The 23,647-nt window shown below is 40.3% G+C and overlaps 1 protein-coding gene across 1 annotated transcript; it reads left to right on the forward strand.

Moving 5' to 3' along the window:
* The first annotated feature begins 927 nt into the window (after positions 1-927).
* On the forward strand, positions 928-20,564 carry FBXO33 (F-box protein 33). Its single transcript, XM_053945057.1, has 4 exons — positions 928-1,455; positions 7,850-7,960; positions 13,495-14,180; positions 18,167-20,564. The coding sequence occupies exons 1-4, from the start codon at positions 947-949 to the stop codon at positions 18,436-18,438; spliced, it is 1,578 nt and encodes a 525-aa protein (XP_053801032.1). The 5' UTR covers positions 928-946; the 3' UTR covers positions 18,439-20,564.
* The last annotated feature ends 3,083 nt before the right edge of the window (positions 20,565-23,647 follow it).

The following is a 23,647-nucleotide window of genomic DNA, read 5'->3' on the forward strand; positions in this document are numbered from 1 at the left end:
AGTTTGGGGTTTTTAATTATAAAAATGTATGCAATTATTATCACTTTGTTGTTCAGCCTTTACAGCATCAGCACGTAACAGACTTTTAAATTCTCTCAAAACTCTGTACGCACAGAAGTCACCCTTACACACCTACAGCGGATGTTGACACGGGTGTTATAAAAGCGCGTGAGATTTAAGAAACTGAGAGTACTAAGATTTGGAGCATTTTCTCCTGTGTCCCCCCAGGCTCGCACCCGGTTCGGTCACATGTCGGACTCTGCCGCGCTCCACCTTTCCTGCGTAGTCAGCGCGTTTCCCGCGGCAGCAGCAGGAATGCTGCTGAGGTAATTTTGCTGGCTCAAAGGCGTACGTGCGGTCCCATACGGGCCTCGGCGCCGCCGCCACCAGACATCACCAGACACCCTTCCCAAGTTTTCCTAAACACCGGCGCGCAGGGAAGGCGCGCCCGGCGGGGGCCGTCCCGCGCCTGCCCCCCGGCAGCGGCCGACGCTCCCTCCCTCTGTGGAGCCCGCAGGGAATGTGGTCCCGGGCCGCGCCCCGGGCAGGAGCCTCCGCCGCACTGCGTTGGGAGCAGGGGCGGGGAGCGGGGGGGCCGCGCCGCCGGCACGGGGGGTGCGCGGCCAACGTCCCCCGCGGGGCGGGCGCGCCGGCTCCGCCTCACAGTCCACCGCCGGCACGTTCCATTTTCCCCGCGGGGTGAACCCTCCTCCCTCCGCCGCGGCGGCTCTGGCCGCCCCGCAGAAACAGAGCGCGGGGCCGGCGGTGTCTTTCTTCACACGCTGCCTTCAGGCCTCGGTGGTCCGGCCCACCTCTCCCCGCCGTACCGGGCAGTGGTAGCGGCCGCTCCGCCCTTTCGTCTCCCCCCACCGGCGGCGGCGCGGGTGGTGCGTCCCGGCAGCAGGCGCGTCCCGGCCGGCGCCCGCCCCCCCGCGCCGTGTCATTGATGTTGTTGTTTGTGTCGCAGGAGCCGCAGGCCAGGCCGGGGCCGCCGCCCGGGGCCGCCGCCGCGGGGCTGGGGCCGGCGCCAGGGATGTCGGTGTGCGGGGAGGCGGTGGGCGCCGGCTCCCTGCCCAGCGAGCTGGTGGTCCACATTTTCTCCTTCCTGGCGGCCCCCGACCGGCTGCGGGCCTCGGCCGCCTGCTCGCACTGGCGGGAGTGCCTCTTCTACCCGGCGCTCTGGCCGCGCCTCCGCCTCAGCCTCCGCGTCTCGCCCGCCGAGCGCCCGCGCCTCGAGTTCCTCATGCGCAAGTGCGGCTGGTTCGTCCGTGAGCTCCGCGTACAGTTCGCCGCCGACAACTACCCCACCGGCGGCGGCGGGGCGGCGGCGGGCGAGGGCGCCGCGGTGGCGGGGGACGGGGAGGCGCCACCGCCGCTGAGCCCGCGCTGGCTCGACCTGCTGAGGACTTACCTGGAGCTCGTGCTGTGCGTCCTGAGCAGCGTCCGCAACAACAGGTACCGCCGGGGCAGCGGCGGTGCCGGCCGTGGGGGCAGACGGAGCCCCCCGAGCCGCGCGGGGCCGGGTCCAGCCGTCTCGCCGGTTTCTGCGGGCGGAAACAACGCCCGAGCCGGCGCCGGCCGGTTCGCGCTGGGGCTGCGCTCGGAGCTGCTCTCTGTGTGTGTATGTGTGAGTCTGTGAGTTGGGCAGAAACGGGGACGCGCCGCTTCAAACTACCAAATTTTTTTCATATAGTGTAGCTTGAGGAGGAATATAAACGCTCCGACGTCCAGTTGGCGAGCGGCTGGTCGATACGCAAAACAAATACAGCTGCAGTAATAAAAAGTTCTTCATCTTTTGGATGGAAGCGGGGAATGCAGCTCGAACGGAGCAAGTGAGGGCCAGGAGTCTGAATTTACTGCATAACAAGACAGCTTTTTCACTTAAAATAAGCCTTACTACAGACAGAGTTTAGACATTGTGTATGCTTGAAAAAAGTATGTCACGAGAAACTAGTAAGGGGGAGTTAAAATTACAGCTCTGGCGCGCTGAATTACTGCCCCAATAAAATACCTCCACCTTTCCAGCTATGAAGTCTTTCGCTGTAGAAAAGCTGAGCTTTCATGCCACCTCTCATCTGACATGCTTATCTGAGGTTTGAGGAGGTTTTAGTTCTCTTGTTTATTGAAAAATACGTTTATGTGTAGGACTTCTTCCTGAGGTTTGTATTTAAGATGTGTTTTTCACACACTTACATTGGCAGGTTAGATAATTTCCTCAGCTTTGAGGTCTTTAACACAAAAATACTTGCATTCTCTTCACTGTGTGGGGGTGTGATAGAGATAATAAGATGATAATGAGATATCCTAATATATTGCCTCTAGTCAGCATGTAAGACAGGAAAGCAAGGATATTACAGCTAGGTTGTGATGAGTTTGGAAAGCCATGCAGGTTTTAGGATAGGAAATAGTTAATATTATTTCCCCTCTATGTGCATATAGCTTCACCTATCAAGGAAGGAAAAAAAAAGCTGCAAGTGTTTCAGGGCATCTTCAGGATGAATTAAACCTTGTGGATGGCCTTTAGAAAACTGCAACTGAGTCATGATCTTGTTACCCTCCCCCTTTGATTCCTGAGGTATGAGAGAGTAGCTTGAGGCCTTCCTTGTGTCTTTATTTTGAACTGTAGCAAGAGAACTTTAAATGCAATTCCTCGTTGGTTTGAGATGAATGCAAATGTGGTGTGTGAAGTCTCACTTTCAGTTCCTCTGCTCTGTTGCTCCCAGTAGGTACTTCCTGTGGTGCAGCTGCGATGGCTGAGAGTTACAGACCTCACTTCAGAAAACAGCTCGTTAGTCCAGCTCACCTTTATTGTAATTTATTTCTTGCCCTGTGAATCCTTGGTGTGTGGTCTTTTCTTGCATTTCAGGAGCTTTCACTTAACTGTTGAATCTGTGGGAAATCCTGCTAGTATTATAAGAGGAAAAAATGTTGAAGTAATTGTGGTGATTGTCTGATCTGAGACAAATATCATGATATGGACTTGGAATTTTAAAATAAGTAGTATCTATAGGATCTGTTGCATGGGAGTGTTTTAGAAAACTAAATTGTTCCTTCTTTTCCTCACTGAAGTACTAGACTGTCAAAATTAACTGTGATGAGAGAAGGCTTTTGATACACTTTTTCTTTTGAAAAATTCTCCATGGCCTTATCTGAAATCTATACAAGAATACTTGCTTTCTGAAGTTCGTTTTTCAGGTTCTGTATGCACAGTGTGATTCAGGACTGCAGTAAAGCACTGTTCAGAAGTTGTTCTTCCAGTACCTGTTCTCTGGTAGATTTATATAATTTTGGTGGTTAAAGAGGGATGAAGAGTTACCAACTTTGATAGGATTTTGCATTGCCATACTTTCTTGTTGTGTCTAAATCATTTATATGCTGCTCTTTTGGCTTGAAATGAATGATGCATGACTGGGGAGCACACAGTACCTGATTATTACAGCAGGCTTTTTTTAATGGGCATTTAAAAAACTGGGGGAGGAGTGGCATAATTTACATTAAATGCTTGACCTTTTTTCAGTTTTATTTTCAGAATAGACTCATTTTTTCCCTTGAACAGACTAGGTTTTTAGTTTATTTCGATGTTTGAGGGTTTTTTCCTTGCAAAGTAAGTACCTATAAATTATTAGTTCTCAGGTAGAATGCTGGGTTTTAGTTCTTTAAGTAGATTTTTGAGATTGAGATTTGAGATTGAGATTGAGATTTGAGATTGAGATTGAAGAGAGGGGAGGAGGAGTATTAATATATGCCAAATTGCTGCTTAGTTCTTACTGTGACCGCCTAATGTCTAAACCTTGTCATCTTCCTGATGCTTAGTTTTGTCTAAGGTGAGACTGCAGTCTGTAATTAATTTTTCTGCTTCTCTTTATTTATCTGTAATTCAATCTGTAACTATTAATAATTCCTTCTTGTTTTCTCTGTATTTCACTGTACACAAGATAGCAATTTTAATTTCCAAAATAATGTAAACGGAAATTCTTAACTTCTTCAGTGGCTGAATCACTGTAAATACATTCCTTTTGGAATTAAGTTTAGAACAGGACAATCTTTCATAACTCCTGTCAGCCCTTATGATAGCTTTTTGGCAGATAAGTTCAAAAAATGTTCCATTTTACACTTCGGAACTGAAGAAGGAAGAAATCTGCCTTTGTGATACTGTTTCTTAACTGTGTAATGTTGTTTTGGGGTTTTAAATTTATTATTAAGCAATGCAGTAGCAACCTTTCTCCTTGCAAGAAAAATCATGTATTTTAAATGGCTACAGATTTCCTTGAGGATTTACAATACTGCAGGACCTAAGAAAAGTAATTACTATAAGTAACGAAATTTCTAAATGCTCTTTTGGCTAGAGGAGAATGATGTGTGGCTTTGCTACTAAGAGCATTTTCTGTACAACATAAAATTTCTAGTTTCTAAGCAAATCTGTGTGTTAAGTCTCTAGAGAAATATTTTGGTGTGACTTTTGCTAGTTCTGATGGAATTAAGGAAATAACAACTTGTCTGCAACTTGTTTTAAAAACAGTTGAAAATTTTTTGACAAATATTCCTGCTGCCAACCAGTTACCATCCAAAAAGGTATGTTCAAAGTCTGTCTCATATTTGAAGCAGAGCTCAAGTTGTTTTGTGGGTGGCAGCATATGGAGGAATAGGATTGGGACCTTGATGAGCTCTAAAAATCTATCATTTATTTAATGAAAAGGTACTAAAGTAGCATTTATAGTGATCTAGAACAATTCCATAAGCTTTTATGTTTATGATAGCAAATGTAGCAAAATAACAAAGCGTATAACTGTTTAAAAGCTGATGTTCTACTTAATACTGAGAAAAAGAGTGTGGGGTGGGCATGATGTTTCTTAAATCCTCATGATCTGCACCTTCTCAAACTGATCTTTCAAAACTGAGTTCTAGAAGGCGGGATAGGAGTGCAACAAACTTTCTGTTTGCACTTATGTGCATACAACAGCTATTAAACACTTTGTGATCATTCAGTAGGAAAATCCTGTTCTTTTATGTTACTCTAAGATACCAAAGTATCATCTCCTTTACTCCTCCTTCCTTGCTTACAAAGGAAGATAGGAAGGTAGTGACACACACACACACCCCTCTTTTCCTCTGCAGCATGTTAAATTGTGTAACTTGTTTGATTTTTGCTATGGAAACAAAAATGCAGATTACTATAAAACTGCGTGGTGTCTTGCTGAAATATGGTATCTCTTGGAGTTACCAAAAATGGGTGAATCGCTCACAACAGTAGACTGCATCTGGTTTTGATGTTTTCTAATTTTTGACTGTTTTCTATTGGTCTGAACAGGCAGCTGAAACTGGCAGAAACTGGTATAGTAATACAATATGTGCCTTACCACTTTGTTCGGCTTGAATGTAAGCAAGGACATTTTGTGCTTTTTTAAATTGGGTGTTAAAAAAGACCAAGCAAAACTGAAGATGGAGCCTAGTAAGAAGCTTATTATTTCTAGTGTGCTATTTGAGCTAGTGGAAAATAAATGTTTTAGAAATCCTTCCAAAACACAAGTTTTCCCCCAGCTGTATGTATTGATACTACACAGGATTAAGATGCCATTATGACTTCTAGCAAAAGATAAGTAACTTTTAAATAATTTTATTTAAATAGCAATCCCTTTACGGACTCTCTGAAATGAAGATGAGCAGTGATCCGAATGCCATGGAGTTGTATAAAACTGCATAAAGTAGTAGCAAAAATCTAACATTGTGTTGAACTGTGATCAGACTTGTTGATGGTAATAACTGTGCTGTGAATGGAAAAATAATTGGATATTGTCATTGGTTAAGTTTTCAGGCAGAGAACTTTTCCGTTTGTCTCTGTACTGCATGAAATGGCAGTCAAAAAGATGAAGTAAAAATGTGTGGGGCACTAGTAATTAGTGTTCCATGTGTCCTGTGCTTTGATGATCCTGTTAATGTCTGCCTACATCCTACTGTAGCATTGGCTGGTGGTATGAATGGCACAAACTGAGACCTGTGTTTGATGTGAATATGGAGGTGATTCAGAACTGTTCTTGAGACTGCATTTTGGCTGTTAACTCTCATAAATAAGTCACCAAGATCAAAAGATAAAGGTTACTTATAGCATTGGCTGTGAACAGTACTTTTCACATCTGGTAGAGGTTTCTGCTACTTCCCTGTCATACCAGACTATCTCTTACACCTTTTGAGAAAAAAAGGGCCCAAAATACTTTCAAGTTGGGTGTGCCAGTGTTTTAGGCTTCCCTGCCAAGTTTATTCTTTTGCATGGTCAGGCAATGTCTTAGTGAGATTTGTAGAATATTGATCATATTTTAAGGCTCAGTTTATTTTACTGTATCATCATTATAATAGGCCTGTATGTAAAATTCAAAGATTAAATGTTTGGAATTTCAGGCACAGTTGTAAATTCTAGGTATTTGACTCCAGTATTTGTCAGACTTTGTATGAAGCTCATGGATCTTGCTATATAAGTTGTTGTTCTCCTATAGAAAAAAAAGTAGCAGTGCAACAGTGGATAGATTTCAGGCAATCAGTATGCTGTTTTTGAATACAGGTACTTCAAAATAGGTAAATTATGATTTTTGATAGATAACAATTATAGACTGCAACTCACACCTACTAAAAAAAGTAAAACTTGGCTACTTAATCCTTTTTCTCCCCCATCTTCTCTTGGTAGAATATCAGGTTGTACTGTGGAGGTAGTGAACTGTACCAGAGCTTCCCTATGCTTTGAGCATGGTAATCACATTGCATTTTCCTCAAGGCTGATTTGAAATACTAGTATATGCTTTGTGAGCCAGAAGAAATAAGGATTTATGGTAACTCATGTAATTGTGAGCTACAGGTTAATTGGCACCTACTGTTTAGGATTAATTTAATTTATGTGTCCATTTGTGGTGAAACTGGAGTTTCTGCCTTGTTAATTATCAATTGCAGACTAGCCCTTGCATGTTAGGAGTAAATCTAATATATAGCCTATATAAATAAAAGGAATGTTGATCCAAAAGTTAGCTACAAAAATAATAATAGTAAATGCTACACAGCTACTTTAAAACTGCAGTCATTTGCATACCTCTTTCTTGATCTGTTGTAGGAAAAGATACAAGTCAGAAAACTGAACTAGGGAAAGGAAAAGCGACTGTCTAGTGCATTGTGTCATGTTCAGCATGAACTCAGAGGTTCTTCTTTCACTTCTTTTTAGATATCCCTTCTAAAAGTCACCACAGCCATATGTTGTGGTGGACCACTATCCCTTACTGATGGGGAATATTAGAAAAGCTTCCCCTACTTTGATATAACAGAAATTAGACACTGATTAGGGTGTGGGGAGCTTTTGCTTTTCCTGTCTGAGGTTTGTGCTGCCTTGATTGAGGCAGGTTTGGGCTCCCATTTGTAACCCAGCTGATGAAAGTGCTCAGGCAGGGTTGTTTGTGATTGTGTTCTACTTGGGCATTAAATGCAATGTTAAATATTGAAAGGAATAAGCATTTGATGTTTTCATTGTGACACTCAACACACATTTTCCAAGGATTAAAAATTGTATGAAACCACTCCTAAGTTTTCTTTGTGGTGCTACAGGCTTGCTGAAAATACTCCTGTGCTGACTGAAAAGCAGTATTTGCTCTTACAGCTGGTTTCAGCAGTTAGTGTAGTCCTCTTCCCCTTTGTACTTCAATCTCATTTTCTGTAGTTCCATATGTGCCTGCAATCCAGGACAGTAAGTTTCCCAACACAGGCTCTGTGTTCCACATAATAGTGGGGTTTATTGCCTACATTTTTCTTATCCAGAATGATTTCCCACACCATTCTAGTTTTGTGTACAGATTCTTTTTATTTTGTTGTTTCCTAGGAACCTCCAGAAGTTAAGTCTCTTTGGGGATATAAGCATTCTACAGCAACATGGAACTATATCAAATACCTACCTTGGAAAGGTGGACCCTGATGGCAAGAAGATTAAGCAGTAAGTTATATTTGTAAATTATCAAATGCAGGATAATAATAATAATAATAATGAAAGTAATAAAAATAGATGACAGAACACAGAAGCTCCTGAAATACATGACTGAGAAGCTTTAAGTTTTTTAACAGGGTGAAAATCTAAATTATTGTTCCTGCTATTTAAATGAAGTAGTCTGGTTTTGTAGCTGTTGTATTTTTGTTGGGTTTTCTTTCCTCCATTCTCAGCAAGGTGAGAATCCTTTCTTTCCTCTTTTCATTGTGTACTAGAAACAATATTATGTTAATGCCACAAAAGGGAAGGAGGGATGAGGAGCTGTTACCAGCACCTCTTATTATTGCTGTACATAAAAAAAATTAGAAAAGGAAGTAATCTGCTGTATTTCACAAGAGTTGAAAACATATTTGTGTTTATGTTCTCTTTCAAGTTTGCTTGAAACTTGAGAGAGAAACTGGGAAACTGTTGAAACACGGAACTGCTGCAACTTATTCCAAATTGCATCTGAAAACTAGGTTATGTATTTGCAGAATTCCTGAAAGATCACAGCTTTCAATGTTCTTGTGTAGTTCAGAGGTGTATTTTAGCTTGTCATTATAACATTACAGGACAGTCCTTGAATGCTTATAATCCAAATAGTTATTTGTTCTTCTTTGGAAAAGGTTAAATACAGTATAAACAGCTACTGACTTCTGAAATAAATTACCACAGAGGGAGTGATACTGACTTAACTATTTTAGCAGTACTGCTAAAACTTTTGATACAATAAACCCTGAATACCATAATTTTAATTTGTGTCAATTTAAATATCTTTCACCCAGTAGCTTGGCAGTGGAATAAGTACAGCCACTCTAGATCTTCACTATTTTTTGTTTTGAGTGATTTTTAGAACCAGTGTGGGTATATTATCAGATTAATGTGTGTATGTGGATGCAGTCATCAGACTGAATGTTTGGTCCTGACCTAAATTTGCAAACCAGTGCAAATACAGCTGTGAGTCACTTACTGTCTCTTTTTCATCTTTTATGTTTCCAATGCAGAACTTGGAGCAATTTGTGATTCTGTCTAATGTAGGTACTGTAGTGCTGTGTGCAGGTAAAAGGCTCATTTGGTAAAAGCTCCTTTATTTGATACCCTTTGTGATAATATAAATATATAATCAAATTTTTGCAAAGGGGCTTGAAGGGAGCCATCTAAGCAGATGTTTACTCAGCTGAGTGCATGGTCAAATGTTTCTTCAAGCAAGTATTCACATTTTGGAGCTATAAACCATTCAAAACTGATTATCTAACTTGTTAGTCTTTTAGATTAATATTAACCTTTGCACATTTTGGAATGAGCAAACAAATGCTACTTCTTTTTAGTTTAGTTAATTTTGGTGTTAGGTTTTTGTGTTTGTTTGTTTCTTGTTGTGAGTTTTTTGTTTGGATGGTTTTTGGATTTTTTGGGGGGTGGTGGGGTTTTTTTGTTGTTTCTTTTTTGCGGGGGAGGGTTTATTGTTGGTTGGTTGTTTTGGTTTTTTTTTTTTGTTTTCTAGAATAGAACAATGTATTTGGGACCTGCTAGTCCTTGTCTAAGTTAAAGGAAAGCTGGCAATGTTTTATTCAGTTGACTGAAGTTTGAGAACTAGTAGCAGACTTAGTTCAGAAAGTAAAGCTTTATGGCTTTTTAGCCTTGTTTTTGCACTTGGGGTTGGCATCCGTGAGTTGCAAAATGTGGATGCTGATAACTAACAGTGAAAGGCGTAAGCAAACTTTGGAGACAGTGTTACTGGTAGTTGAGGATTTTTGGAATCTGTATGGTGATAAACCTTACTAGCTGTTTCAGAAACTTCCTGCAGTTAAGGCAGTCAGGAAAAAAAAAAGTTATGATTCCTGAAATTTGACTTGGAGCTGGCTGTAACAGACTGTAGGTGGAATCTCAGCTATTACAGAGCCATTAGGATGCTTCCTCAGGTTTAAGGCTAAGGGTTGTCCTGAGGGAGAGGAGATTTTGGAGCGTATTTTCAAAAATACACATTTGCATGAGTTTGTGAGGCTTATTCCTTTTCTGTACAGCATGTGTCCCTGGTTACTTTCTAAAATTCTCTTTACAATTCTTTTTCTTAGTGTTGGGATGCTCAGTGTAAACAGATCATATGTTTTGAGTTGAACAAAGGGTAGTTGTCTAAACTTTTGGCTTTCTGAAATCTGCTTCTCATGATTGATCTGTGTGGTTCGGATAGTTTGGTTTCCAAAAGAAGCAGTTTAGCCTCTGTTACTAAACAAAATATTTTGATTGATAGTATTTAATTAAGCAAACGGCCTCCATATGGACCTTAGTTATCTGTTTGCTTCCTGTCCAGGGCCATGGATGTGCTTCAGTCCTAGTTAGGACTGGTTTGGGAGCTTAAACACTAACTGTGCCTGTTTAGTCAGGCTTTGGTCTGTCCTCTGGATGAAAACACCATTTGGGGCATTAATTGTGAAAGTACATTTAAAAAGAAATTTTTTTTAAAAGTTGTTTGTTTCAATATAATAATTTATAGGTTACAGGTCAATGGTGACCATCCCATAATTGCTGCCTGCAGGGAGCAAAGGGGGCTGATGACCCTTGTTGAGACATTAGTGGGCTGCGCTGGTTTTTGGCATGTGCTGAGTGAGTTCTGCTTGTATTTTCTGTTATACGCTCAAATTTCAGTTTTATAAGTGAGCTTTGAAATAATTAAGTTAGCATAATTGTTGTACCTGCTGGGCAGTTGAAGTAAAATTAATATGGTAATAAAATAGGCATTAATTTCCAAGAATTCACGTGTCTATTTTTCTAGAATGCAGTTTGGGCTATTTTTGCAAACTCCAGTTGGATGCAGTCTGTTTATGAAAAATAGAATGTGCGTAAGAATTTGCAGGGGAGGAAAAAAACCAAACCTGCTAGGCTGTTTAAAAAATTATTTGAAATATGTTAAAATTCATTACTTCTGTCTTATATAGTGCTTTCTGTCTGGCCTTTTTATAAAGCAGGTATTAAAAACAATTCAGAAATTGTTGCTGTTAAATATTCTCTGTTGAGATGTTTGATCTCTTACTGGCTAAAAACTGGAGAAAGTTTTCTTAGGACCTAGAGGTCATTAGACTAGCAGTACAAATCTGCATACTTGTATAAATACTTCGGTGCTTGCAATAAATGTTGATGTGCAGACTGCATTAAATAATTCTCTCTCTTTTAAAAAGTTTCTTAACTGCAGTTCCCACTGGGGAGAAAAGCTACCCTAGAGATGCAGAGTTCTGTGTCATATTTCTTTTTATTAAATTTTGCAGGTACTAAAACAATATTCTTTTAAGCTCAGATGTTTAAGGTGTATGAGAACCCCAATTCAAAGAGATTTTTAGTGCAGTGAGTCTTATAGATGGTAGTATTCTATTGAACATCTCAAAATTAATTTGTCTTCAACAGTTCTGTAAAATATTAAATGCACTATTAAGATAGATTACCTGGGCTATTACAAAATAAATCCTACCTATTGCTGCCACCATTACAGCACCTTTTGTAGATGTGTATGGGGGGAGGGAAGAGTCTTTGGAAGAAATTTGAGATTGCTGTGGTAGAATCTTTTTCTTTGGAGGATTGTGAGATAATCTGCCTTTATTTTAAGCATTGGTGAGAATAATTATGAAATAAACATTGCCAGGATCAAATAAGGTTTGTCTTAACTCTAAATGAATTTAGGAATAAAATACAAAAACTGCACTGTCTGTGGGTCTTACCTATTGTTTAAAACTGTTTCATTTGTGTCACAGTTGTGAGTCCTCACTTTTAAATAAAATATTTGGAGAAATCTGGAAAAACATTGGGAACTGAGGTGTAAAATAAATACAATAACCACACCAGCTTTTCCACTTGGGTGAAGTCAGGCCTTGCAAAACTAGTAGCTTCATAGGAGAAGGAAGAAAGCACATGTAGGCAAGGGAGGGGATGAATAAGGATTTGCCAGGAGAGAGGATGAATGAGGACTGATCCTTTAACTTTATTACAACAGAAGGGTTATGGGGCATCAAAGGTACTAGATGACAGGTTCAGAGCAAGCAAGAAGAGGGGATAATCACACTGCAGAATTCTTTATTATTGGGTGTTATGGTTGCTAAACACTTACTCCGCTAAGGGAGGAACCTGGATGAATTTGTAGAAGTGAAGTCTCTAAGAGTTTCAAAATACATAAAGCCACCTCTGCTTAGAACTGAGTTACAAAGTTTTGGAAACTAGAGAGATATTTGATAAATATCCCTATGTTCTTTCCTTGTTCTGTCACCTTAAGGTGTTAGTGTTTCTCTGCTGTCATTCAGGATACTGGCCTAAACATTTATTTTTGCTTGGACATTATCTTTATTAAAGTTACATGGATGAGACTAAATTTTTAAATTTTTTTTGCTTAGATGTATAAAGTATATAGATCCTTGTAGCAATAAAAGAAGTATTCTGTGCAAAACCATTACCTGATTCAGGGAACAAAAATTTCTGCTGTTTTTATACTGGATCTTATGTCTTGATGTTTTATGGTTTTATGGCATCTTATTTCTTGATGGCATAGCCTGGCTCAGCTGCTTTGCTGTAATGCTGACCAGGGCTTGAGATCAAATACTTACCTACACATGTCTATTATGCTAAAAGAACACTTGTCATTTGGGCAGGAGGACTCTTTTGGGCCTTTACAGCTTTGGAATGAAGACTGGAAAAATGCTTACATGGAGAAAGTTTTTAGAGTGTGATTGTACTATTTGAATTTAATATTGAAAATTTAAAATACTTATGTTGCCTTCTTGAACAAAATATCTTAATGTAAAGAAAATCTATTCGCTAAAAAAAAGGGGGTAGGAGAGGTGAGTGCATCAGAATAAGTTCATAATAATCTGGCACTGATAATTTGAGATTGAAATGTTACTGGGTCCAAGTTGTTTTGGTAAAACATGAACCTGTTGGCTCTTGAAAATTCAGTTAGTTGTACATTTGGAATTATTTAAAGAATCTTCTTGCATGTTTGTTCTTTACCCTTTAATGAGCAAATCAAGCAGGTAATTTCACATCATTCTAACTTACTCTCAAAGTTTCTGTCACCTTTCATTGAAAATGAATTCTTTTCCATACAAAATTTGCAGTTCTGCAGAAGTTAAGAAATACAAAAAGCTGCTTTTAAAAACAAGAGCTGCATTTGAAAAGCATTACAGGTTTTCTTATTTGCATAACCTTAAAATGTATGTGAGAGAGTATTAAATACATGCTGGAAAATACATGAAGTGAAGGTTCATAGTGTGTCACCGTTTTTGAAAGACAAAGTACATATTTCTTCTACTTTACAGTTTGAACCTTTTAAGTGCAGTGGATGTTAAAATGCTCTGGGAGGTCTGCAGTCTGGTTGCAGTTCATAAGAACTATAATAATAGCATCTTCCTGCAGAATAAGGCTATAAATGAAGGAAGAGTAATTCTTGAATAAAAAATTGAATCGTGCGTAGTTGGTAAGACTAAACCATGTTTAATAGGATCATTGTCTGTTTTGTTTACTTACAGAATCCAACAGCTGTTTGAAGAGATATTAGGCAATAGCAGGCAATTGAAATGGCTGTCTTGTGGGTTAATGCTGCAAATAGTAACTCCCACATCATTGTCCTCCTTATCAAACCCCATAGCCAACACCATGGAACATCTGAGCTTATTGGACAACCACCTCCCTGGTAATACCACTCTTATCACTGCGGTTGAATTGGAGCGCTTTGTGAATCTGCGTTCGCTCGCTTTGGATTTCTGTGATTTTACAGCTGAAATGGCAAGAGTCCTGGCTGACAGCAACCATGTGCCTTTGCATCGACTGTCTCTCCTGGTCCACAGTGTTTCCATAATGCACAAGTCATTGGACAATATGCCAAAAGATGAGAATTGGCAGGCGCTGACTCGCAACAGCACTAATCTTCGGGTCTATATAATGGCTTTTGATGTCAAGAGTGATGATATGTTAAGGATTCTTAAGCCCAGTATCCCCCTAGAGAGGATTCACTTTGATAGCTATGTTACTTGTGTTTCAGGAGCTGTTGTTGATCTCATATCCAGGCAGTATGACAAGTTCCTCACTCATTTTATACTAATGAATGATGTGATAGATATGTCTACCTTCCCAGATCTCAGTGACAACCGAAATGAAGATCCACTTGTCTTATTAGCCTGGAGGTGCACAAGACTCTCTCTCCTAGCTGTTCATGGTAGGTAACACATTGCATGGGCATAGTATGTGACTTCTAAATGCTTGCAAGCCTTCAGCCTTTCTAATCATAGTGTGTTTTAGTGGCATGTTATACAAAAGGCTGCTGCACCGTTGCTATACGTGCTGTTGTTGAAGGTGTTTATTGTATGAGCTTGTGTCTTACTAATTTGTGTTGAGAAGTCACGTAGGATTTTATTAAACTCCTCACAGAAATGAGGATAACTTAAGAAGTGAGCATTCCAGAAGGCTTATCCTGCTAGTGGTCTGCACGGTGCAAGTTCCATTAAGTGACTGGTTATGTGCATGTGAACTGAAAACATTTGCTGTTTTTCTGTGAGCTCATGTGCTGGCAAGATTAGATGATTTTGCTTCCTGTTTGTAAATAACACGGATTAAGTGCCCCAAAGCTGAGAAGAAGAAATGTGTTACCAATCTGGTAAGACTACCAGCAGATGAAGACTGAAAAATATGTAGAGGGGGTTGCCTCATTGAGTGTGTTTCTGGTTTCACCAGTAATACCAGAGCTAGGTTTATCCCACTTATTTATTTGCCATATAGTAGCAAATAACTTTTAGAATTTATTCAGCTCTGTCATCAGTAGAGAACTTGGTGGTAGAAGTTACAGTAGTCTGGCAAATTTTAAGGTACCCGAAACTGAAATAATGCAGAAAAATGTTTTTTTATTTGTGCTAGAATCAGCTTACCAAGACCAAGTTTGCTGATGCATGAAGGAGTTAAGCAATTGCTATTGTGTTGCATAAGAATAAATGTATTTCATCAGTCTGCTTGGGGGAGTAAATCTCCAGTTATTCAAGTACAAAAAGGAGACCTTCAGCAGCAGGAGGTAGACATTCAGATTTCCATTGGTTGAAGTCAGAAGGTCCTGCTGTATTTGCTCGTTTTTTTTTTTTTTTTCTGTGGTCTTTTACTGAAAAATCATTGCTGGGAGCAGGGAAGGCATGATCAATTCAGCTGTCTCTCCTTAATAGTTTCCAGGTGAGACAGATTTTGGGTGCTGGTACTTGATAGTACTAGTCTAGGTGTGGCTTTTTTTAGCAGTTTCTTCTAAAATTTGGATACATGTTTGAGGACCTTTAAAAAAAAAAAAAATTGTGTTATCCTCTTGCTACAGAAAAGTCCTCTAATATATTATCTAACTTTAAAAGCTAGTGAAACATCTGAACATAAGCTAGTGTAAGTATCATTTCATATCAGCACGTGTCTATTCAGTAGAAACTATTAGTCTGTGCAGAGTATTGGGAAAGCAAACGTCCCTTATGCTTCTGTCTAGCAAATGGTTGTTGCTACATCACCTTTCTTTGAAGAGATGCTGTGTCTGCCTGTGTGAGAAAATGGCCAAATATCACCTCGCTGTTACACTGGGATTCACATTCTTTACCCTTCTTTTCCCCCTCCTTGCAGCAGAAGCTAGCTAAGCTGCTTATAAATGCCTCCTGATCTTTTCTAAGCTGTGGACATAACTTTTCTAGTACTATGCTGCAAGCATTGTTCTTGGAGAGTAGTAACTGTAGATGGAACACTATTAGGAAGAAATATCCAGTACAGCATCTTAGCCTCACGCTTGGATTCCCTCAGGTTTACCATATAATGTTTTCTGGCTCCACTTGTCATACTATACTGTGAAGTTTCCTTCAGGAAAAGAAAGTGGTTTTGTTGAAGGTGCTCAGAGTGCTCTGGTTTCTTCTTCTGTTTCCTGAAGTGGTTATTCTTCAGCTTCCAGTGCTTTTCAGGCTTTTATGTGTGTGTGTGTGTGTGTGTGTATGTTTCCTCTTCTGCTATTAGTTTGCTTTTGAAAAAGCTTTTATTTCCATCTTCTTTTGGCTGCCACTTGTCATTGACCAAAAGAGGAAGGGGAAAATGTATGCTAAGGACACTTTATATGGGCTGCCTCAAGACTGTCTTTTGTGGGAAGTCATTGTCTTCCCACCAAGAAATGGTGGAAATGTCCATGTCCAGGAGCCAGAGGAAGGCAGATGTTAAATACATTCTTGCAGAACAAAGAAAGGGTTATGAAGAGTGTGTGACTATTTGGGATGGGATGGAGACCATAGTGGTAGGATACCATAGTGGTATGATCTGGCACTGTGAATAAAAAGCATAGTCCATCTGTGAGAACAAAGGTCTCTTTTATTTTTAATTCCTCCTTAAGGGAAGGATACTTCCACATGGATTTTTATGACTTTGTGTTATAAACATCCTGGTGAAGTTTTATTCTGTCCATGAGCAAAACTAAAGTTGAAATTTTTATTAGCGAGGAAGAATAAATTACTGTGTGCTCATAGTAAATTTGTTGTTCAGTGATACCAGTATTGAAGTGATCATTTCCTCTTACCTCTGAATACTTAGCTGGACAGAGACTTTTTGGCATCTGGGAGGTCACAAAGAAATTTCAGGCAGAGTTTTTGAAAGAGTTCATTTAAAATGAAATTAAGTTGGGAATAAGATGGTTGTTCTAGTGCATAGAGGGATCTCACTGTAAAAAGTTACAGCAAAAGCCATATACCTGCCCAAATGATGGTAAAGGGGTTTTGTGCAGGGCTTTTTTTTTTTCCCCTTTATTCTTGCACTTGCTTTCAAAGATTTCTTTGGGAAGTTCCTTTACAGTCAGGATAACTGGAAGGTGGTATGTACTCCTTCATGTCCTGACAGTAGCGTGTGGTCATACAGGGAGGAATTTTCCATTGAGTTCAATGTCCCTATTAAGGAAGGGACATTGAATTAAGCTGCCTGAATTAAGACAGCTTCATCTTCTGTGGACAGTTGTGTTGGAGGTGAGCTATCCAGCAGATGAAGATTGTGGGAATTCATGCATTCCTAACGGTTAATATACCAGAAATGAGCCTTACAGATATGTGCACACTTCTTTGTTGAAGACCTACCCTAACCAACATACTTCCAGAGACACAATAGAAAAAATTAAAACAACAGAAATTTCTTTTCTTTATTACTTTGACATCTTTTCTTCGTTCTCTGACTCTCTATTTTATTTTGATACGTTATGATGTAAAGCATGCTAACTGCATTGTTGGAAGACCAAACCACGGTTAGCTTTACTTCTCAGCAGTTTAGCTTTCCCAGTTCAAATATTGTGCAGACTGCAGCTTTACTTGGAATCTGCTTGGGCATCTCACCAAGAAGCTTAGCACCTGTGAGAATGATGATGGTAGCAGAAATGAGCCTTGCCTTTTGCAGTGGAAGGGCTGATTTGGCAGAGCTCCCCAAAAGGGAAGTTCCCATCTGTGGTTTGCATCTGAATAGGGAGGAACTTTGCATTTCTCTTAGCCAGGGCACAGAAAGCTTAAAGGTAATTGGGGAGTAGGAGTTCTTAAAGAGGAATGCTGATATATAGTGTCAAGAGAGGGAAGCTTTGGAATTATATTTTATCTCAGACAGAAGAACAAGATACATGTAGTTTATCATATATATATGTACATAAACACACACACTGGGGTGACGTGAAGAGGCTGCAGAGGCTTCTGGTTTGTGTGCGTGCTGACTGTTTGTTTGGTGGTGGCTTTTTTTTTAATTAGTCTACTTTCTAAAGCAATGAAAGCAAGTATTTTTTTCTAGCATAAGCAGAGTTTTAAAGAATTCCTTTTATGCATTCAGTTAATTGATAATTCGTTTTTTTCATTCTATTTTTACAACATAGTAGTAGATCACAGGAAGTTTGAAGTTTTATATAAAACTTGCAGTAGTCCACTGCTCTGCAAGTAGGAGAAAAAAATATAGAAAAGGTTAATTAAATGATCTGAAATATTTTTATACTTATTCAGAGTGTAAAATGGGGGATTCACCACTTGAAACCAGAAAGCCCCCCACCATGCCCTAGGGGTATTGTGCCAGATGGAACATGACAGAATAGGTTGAGAGAAATATTGGGATGGTCTGGTATTAAGTACTAGTGTAAGAAAATACCTTGTAGGAATATGACAGAGCCACTTTGTTTTTCTTTCCCTGTAGGTTACACAGTCTGGGCTCATAATCTTATAGCAATTGCTCGTCTTCGTGGCTCTGACCTGAAAGTACTGGAAGTCACAGAAGAAAGCATTGAGTTCGACCAAGGAGAACTGGCTGATCAGGATGTGGATCCAGTACACAATTTCATTGAGCAAGTATCTCTCGGATTGGGTCGCCCTTGGCACGCGGTCATGGACATAGAGCTGCTCAGTGTCTTCACTGAGCCAACCCGTCACTTTTACAGAGAGATGCAAAGCTTCAGTGAAGGCATTTAGCTCCTTATTTACAATTCCTGTGGTTACATATGCAAGTAGGGTCCTATTATGTTTTTTTGGTAGTGTGAATTAACCCCTTTTGTGCTGTGTTTAATCAGTATTAGCTATATAGAATTATATATGTGTATTCTACTTCTTGATCAAAGAACGTAGTCGGGTATTGGTTTAGAAGCTGAAAGTGGCAGTGTTTAGGGTTTTCACGGTTAATGGACTTGACTACCAAACCTTGCAAAGATACAGCCAAAGGCTGTCTGAGGTTGCCGGCTAACTTTACTTTAATCGAGTAACTGCATTTTGAATTCTTTTGCTGTTATATTGGAGTCCTGTGCTCGGGAGCCAACTGTTTTTAATACCCATATCCATAGCCCAGTGGATCTCTATGCTGTCATTGTGTGCTTAATCCAGTAGCATGCTACTTAATAGGCTTAAGGGACGAGAAGTCTATCCAGGGCTGTTCACTGTAAGACTCTTACCTTGCTTGATTTCACGTGCGGATTCTGCAGCATGGCTTAACTCCATTCTCGGCTTTCCTTAGCTGCTAAGCAGCGGTGTGAAACACTAGCGGTTCAGGTTCCTGCACTTACAGATCCACTCCATAAAGCTGTAGTCTTTTGGATTCTTTGCAAACTCCTCCTTGTTTGTTCTCATGTTCTGTCATCTTCCTTAAAAGTTAGCTTTGGGCCAAAGTTTAACAGGAGAAAGCAAGAAATGTGCGCTCCGGTGAGGTAAACGCATAACAGTGAAGATTTCAATACAAAGGTCTACACCTGCAAACAAACATTAGTCGTGAAATCCCTAACAACCAAGTCACTGGATTTTCTCTGTCAGCGCCTGTGTCAGCTGCCAAAGAATAGATTAAAAACGAAGAAGTGCCCACATGCTGGCAGGGGCAGGCCAACTTTTGGCCAGCCAGATACTGCTAGATTGTAATATATAAGGTCGAATTTCGACCTGTGGTACACAGCTGTGCTGTGGCTCAGTCAGCAACCTCAGAACTCTTAACAAACATGCACCTGTTTCACTGTGAATAGTGAATGTAAAGGAAGGAAAGGAAACAAATACAAAGCTTGTTCTATCACAGGTATGAGCTGCTATGATGCATGAAGAACATTCCATGAAGTATGTTTTAAAATCTTGTTATATCTGAGAGGCTTTAGAAGCCGATGTAACTGTTTCAGGGCAACCGCGGTACAGACGTGGTCTCTGTGAGACTTCCACCTGACCCCAGTTTTAAGTGGTACGAATGTTGTGCATTTAATGTTTAAAGGACAGTCTGCAATAATAAAGTAAGTGGCCAACGTGGGTGCCCAGCAGTGCTGAGACCTGGCTGCTATATTGTAAGCTTTGGAAAACACAATTTATGCAACAGATGTCCAGATATGATTCTATTTATGGAAAAAGTTTATATGTGTTTTACAAATGGTTTTACCATCTTATATTAAAATGACCTTTTGACAGGTGTGCGCTGTTTTGTCTCCAGTGAGCACATACCATGCGGATTTTATATGTACATCAGTAGAGTGAATCCACTGGCACAGTGTGTGTATATGCCAGATGTGGTGAGATTTTATCTTATAAATGTGATCAGATTTAAAAAAAACTCCTGACAGAAAATGTAAGGAAACCAGCTGAATGTTTGAATTGATGACTGATGTTGTATGGTTTATGTTAAATGTTATATTCTTTTAATCAATGAATAAAGCATTAAAAATTGATCGCTGTATAAAATACTTTATTGTTATCAGCATGAAGATTTTTAGAATTAAAATGCAACATCATTCTTAAGATGTGTATAGCTAGTAGCTCCCATTGTGTTTAGGTCAGCAGAAAAATCTAAAGTCACACAATTTTTTTTAATTTGGCTGAATTTTGTCAACATTTTTTGGGGTGGTGGAGGAATGGGAAGGATGCTTTGCTAAAGATCAGACCAGTTAGCACAAACAGTATATCATTATATGACCTATTAGACTGATACAGTAAACTGTGGATTGTAGAATATAGAAGACTATTTTTGAGAAATTACTTCATCAATTGCAATTGCTTAAATCAAAATCTAATGTGCTCAAGAAAAAATGTGTAGTACTTCTTTGGTGTCCCACTATTAAATAGAATATGAATACCTGCAACGCTTCAGTTTGACGTTTTATCTGTACTCAGAGTACACAGCTGTGCCTTCTGAATGAAAGCTGCAAATGTCTGCTCAGCTGCTGGAGAGCTGCTGTGCCCTGCAGTGCCTGACTGTGCTGTGAGGCTTGTCAGAGTGGCTGGGCAGTGTGCGCGTGCTAAGCACGGACTTGATTCAAGCTTCTGAACTTCATGTTATGACAGCCCAAACTGCTGCCAAGTGTGAAAATTGCACTGCTTGTTCAAGCAGTTTCCTAGATCTTCCAGACTTGTAAAGCAAGATCATTTTCCAGCACACTGAAGAGACACTGTGGGTGATAAAGATGAGGTAAATACAGTTACAGCCTTTCATGTTCCAGTAAAGTGAAATATTGGGACATGTTTTGGTACCTTCCAGGGCTTGGCCTCAGAAGGGAGGTTTATGTAGCAGATAAATCTGATGGTGATTGCTCAGCAGCATCTGAACCTGAAGTTTGGTTGTGAAGGGTTCAAGATTTCAGGAAGTCACACAGAAAAAGCCAGAAACAAATAAAGCAAATTCTGTGTCCTCTGGTTTAAGCAGTTGTAGAATGGTAATTTTATCTCTGCAAGCTACTGCATTTTATAGGTAACTGCCTTACTAAACAAAGTTGGGAAGTAATCTGTTTGCCTTCCTGATGTATAAATGTGTTTTTAATCTGTTTGGTCTAACCTATTTTTTGCTTTGTTTTTAATTAACTTAATCTTGAAAGATATGATGAGGAGCAGGAGAAGCAGCCCACTTGACTACTGTGGGGGATGTGCCACCCTTTCACTCGCTGCAGTTGCAGCCAGAGCTGGCTCTTAGCAATGGCTGTCCATTGTTAGAATGCTCCAGGTCTGGTTTTTTTTCATACAGCCTGAAGTCTACTACTCACTGGGTGTGGCTTGTGTTCAGGGAAGAAGTCAGTGTATCTAAAACAGATGGCTAGAATCTATCTTGGAAATTACAGGGAGTCCATTAAAGCAGGAGTGTGTGGTGAAAGCCATACCGTGAGCAGTGGTGAAGAAATGCACTCCTGATTTTTCTCCTGTCTTAGGAAAAGATAGAAGTGGGATTTGTTGTCTGCCTGCATTTTCAGCAGTAATCTTTATGAGTGATACCAGGATGAAGGGATTCAAGCTGAAGTGATCTGTAATTGTAAGGAAATTAAGGTAAACTTAATATTCTCTTGCATCTGGAGTGGGACCTTACAACCTATTGTGAAATTACTTTGAACTTGCATAGCCCCAAAAAGAATTTACTTTTGTTGTTTCTTTGTATTTCCTGAAGAGATGGCAATGTCAAATCAGTCTTTTGCATGCTAGGTTCAGCTGCAGGAGCTCAGAAAACAAGTCTTCATCTGTCAAAACGAGGTTGCTTATTCTTTTGGGGGTGGGTGGAACAGGGACCTCCCCACATACTTTTGTGTGACCTTTCTACATTTGACAGGTTACCATCTACCTGCTTCCTATTACGTAAACCCGAGCCTGCTTCCAAATTTGCAAATAAAATTTTGGACTGCTACTGGCGAAGGGAAAAAAAGTCTCAAATTATGCCATTCTCTCTGCAGGATGGTCCAATCCATGCTTTTCCTGCATTTTTTAGTCCAGCTATCTTTCCTTTTGCCTACAGCTTTTGGTACCATTGTGGGCATAGACTGTGTTGGTGGAGGAAGAATTTTTCAGAGTTAACTTAAAAAAAAAAAATTAATTCACATGGAGAAAATACTGTGTTTGCACAGAAAACAGAGATACATTCATAAATAGTTTTTGCAGCCTCCCAGGTGAGTTGGGCAAGGAACAAAAAAGGTTTATGGCAGTGTTATCAACCCAGGATTTCTGTGCTATACCCTGGTTCTCTGTGGAGGGGCAAGGCTGTATTTGGCAGTTCTGGTTCCTCCTAGGGCTGATGACAAGGGTAAGGGTAAAACCCAGTAATTCCTTTGAGAATCCTTGTGAAATCTCTCAGGCAAACTCATAGCCATCAACTAATTGGCTACTGCTGATGCAACAGCCACGTTAAACTACATGGTTAATTTAACATGGATGATTTAAAATGTCTGTTGTCAGAATCTGTCATTGAATCACTGGAGTACAAAGGCTTACCTAAATGCTTTGAGGGCTAAACTAGAAGCAGAACGGATAAAGAAATTATAGGAGTTGAGCCATGGAAGAGTTCTACAGCAGAAACTATGGTAGGAACAGGAATACTGGGCTACAAGAGAAAATGCTCCCTTGGCAGACTTGACCTAAGCAATTAAAAAAAAAAGTGGGCTGGAGGTTTTACTGGTAACTTCTAATTATGGGGTGTGGTGGCTGCATTTACATTAAAGCCTGAAACTGTGTATGTGTGCATGCATGCAGAGAATGGAGGCTGGTGCTTGAACTGCTGCTGAGTTGGGGCTTGCTAAAACTGGTTTGCTTCTTTATCTTAGAGGGTCCCTTACCAAATGACTGAACTGAGTCCTTACATGGTTTTCAAGTTGAAGCCAAACTGTCAGAACAGCCACCAGCTCCTAGCAGAAGTCTTTAGATTGTACAGTCACCAGTAAAAGCAGAGCTTGGCTCTGTCCAGATGCAGCCTGGCACTGGCCAGCCCCACCCTGGCTGCAGCTGGGTGCACTGTGCCTGCTGGGACAGCCACTCCTGCCAGGAAAACACCATACAGGAACCTGAAGAGGTCAACGAGGTACAAACCAACTCCTTTTAAAGACAAAATCTTATTAATGCTGCAGTTTACCACTTCCTTCTTGTATTTTTTAATTCTGCTTCTGTCCTGCCCAGCATTTTTCTAATACTGGTGTTAAAATCTGAAGCTGAATAAACCAAATTCATGTTGAGACAGTAAAAACACCCCCCTCCTATTGGTTTGCTGCAGACATGTCTTCAAACACAAGGGCTGGGCTGTGCTGGAGCATATCCTAGCTCTGACTGCTTCCTCCCAGGTCATAAAAACCCCCTGTACACAACTTCAATAAACACTACTCCACTCCAGCTTTTGAACAGTGATGAGAGAGTTGCTCAGCTTTTCTGCTGCCTCTTCCCCCTCAGTGTTATGGCAGGAGAACAGCCACACTGTAGAGCT

This window comes from Vidua chalybeata, chromosome 6 (assembly GCF_026979565.1).
Source record: "Vidua chalybeata isolate OUT-0048 chromosome 6, bVidCha1 merged haplotype, whole genome shotgun sequence".
NCBI lineage: Eukaryota > Metazoa > Chordata > Aves > Passeriformes > Viduidae > Vidua > Vidua chalybeata.

Bases quoted from the DNA above. Each gene is read 5' to 3' on its own strand.
- FBXO33 (XM_053945057.1), top strand. From the start codon at position 947: ATGTTGTTGTTTGTGTCGCAGGAGCCGCAGGCCAGGCCGGGGCCGCCG. The intron at 7,961-13,494 runs GTAAGTTATATT...GTTTACTTACAG, and splicing joins GATGGCAAGAAGATTAAGCA to AATCCAACAGCTGTTTGAAG. The intron at 14,181-18,166 runs GTAGGTAACACA...CTTTCCCTGTAG, and splicing joins CTCTCTCCTAGCTGTTCATG to GTTACACAGTCTGGGCTCAT.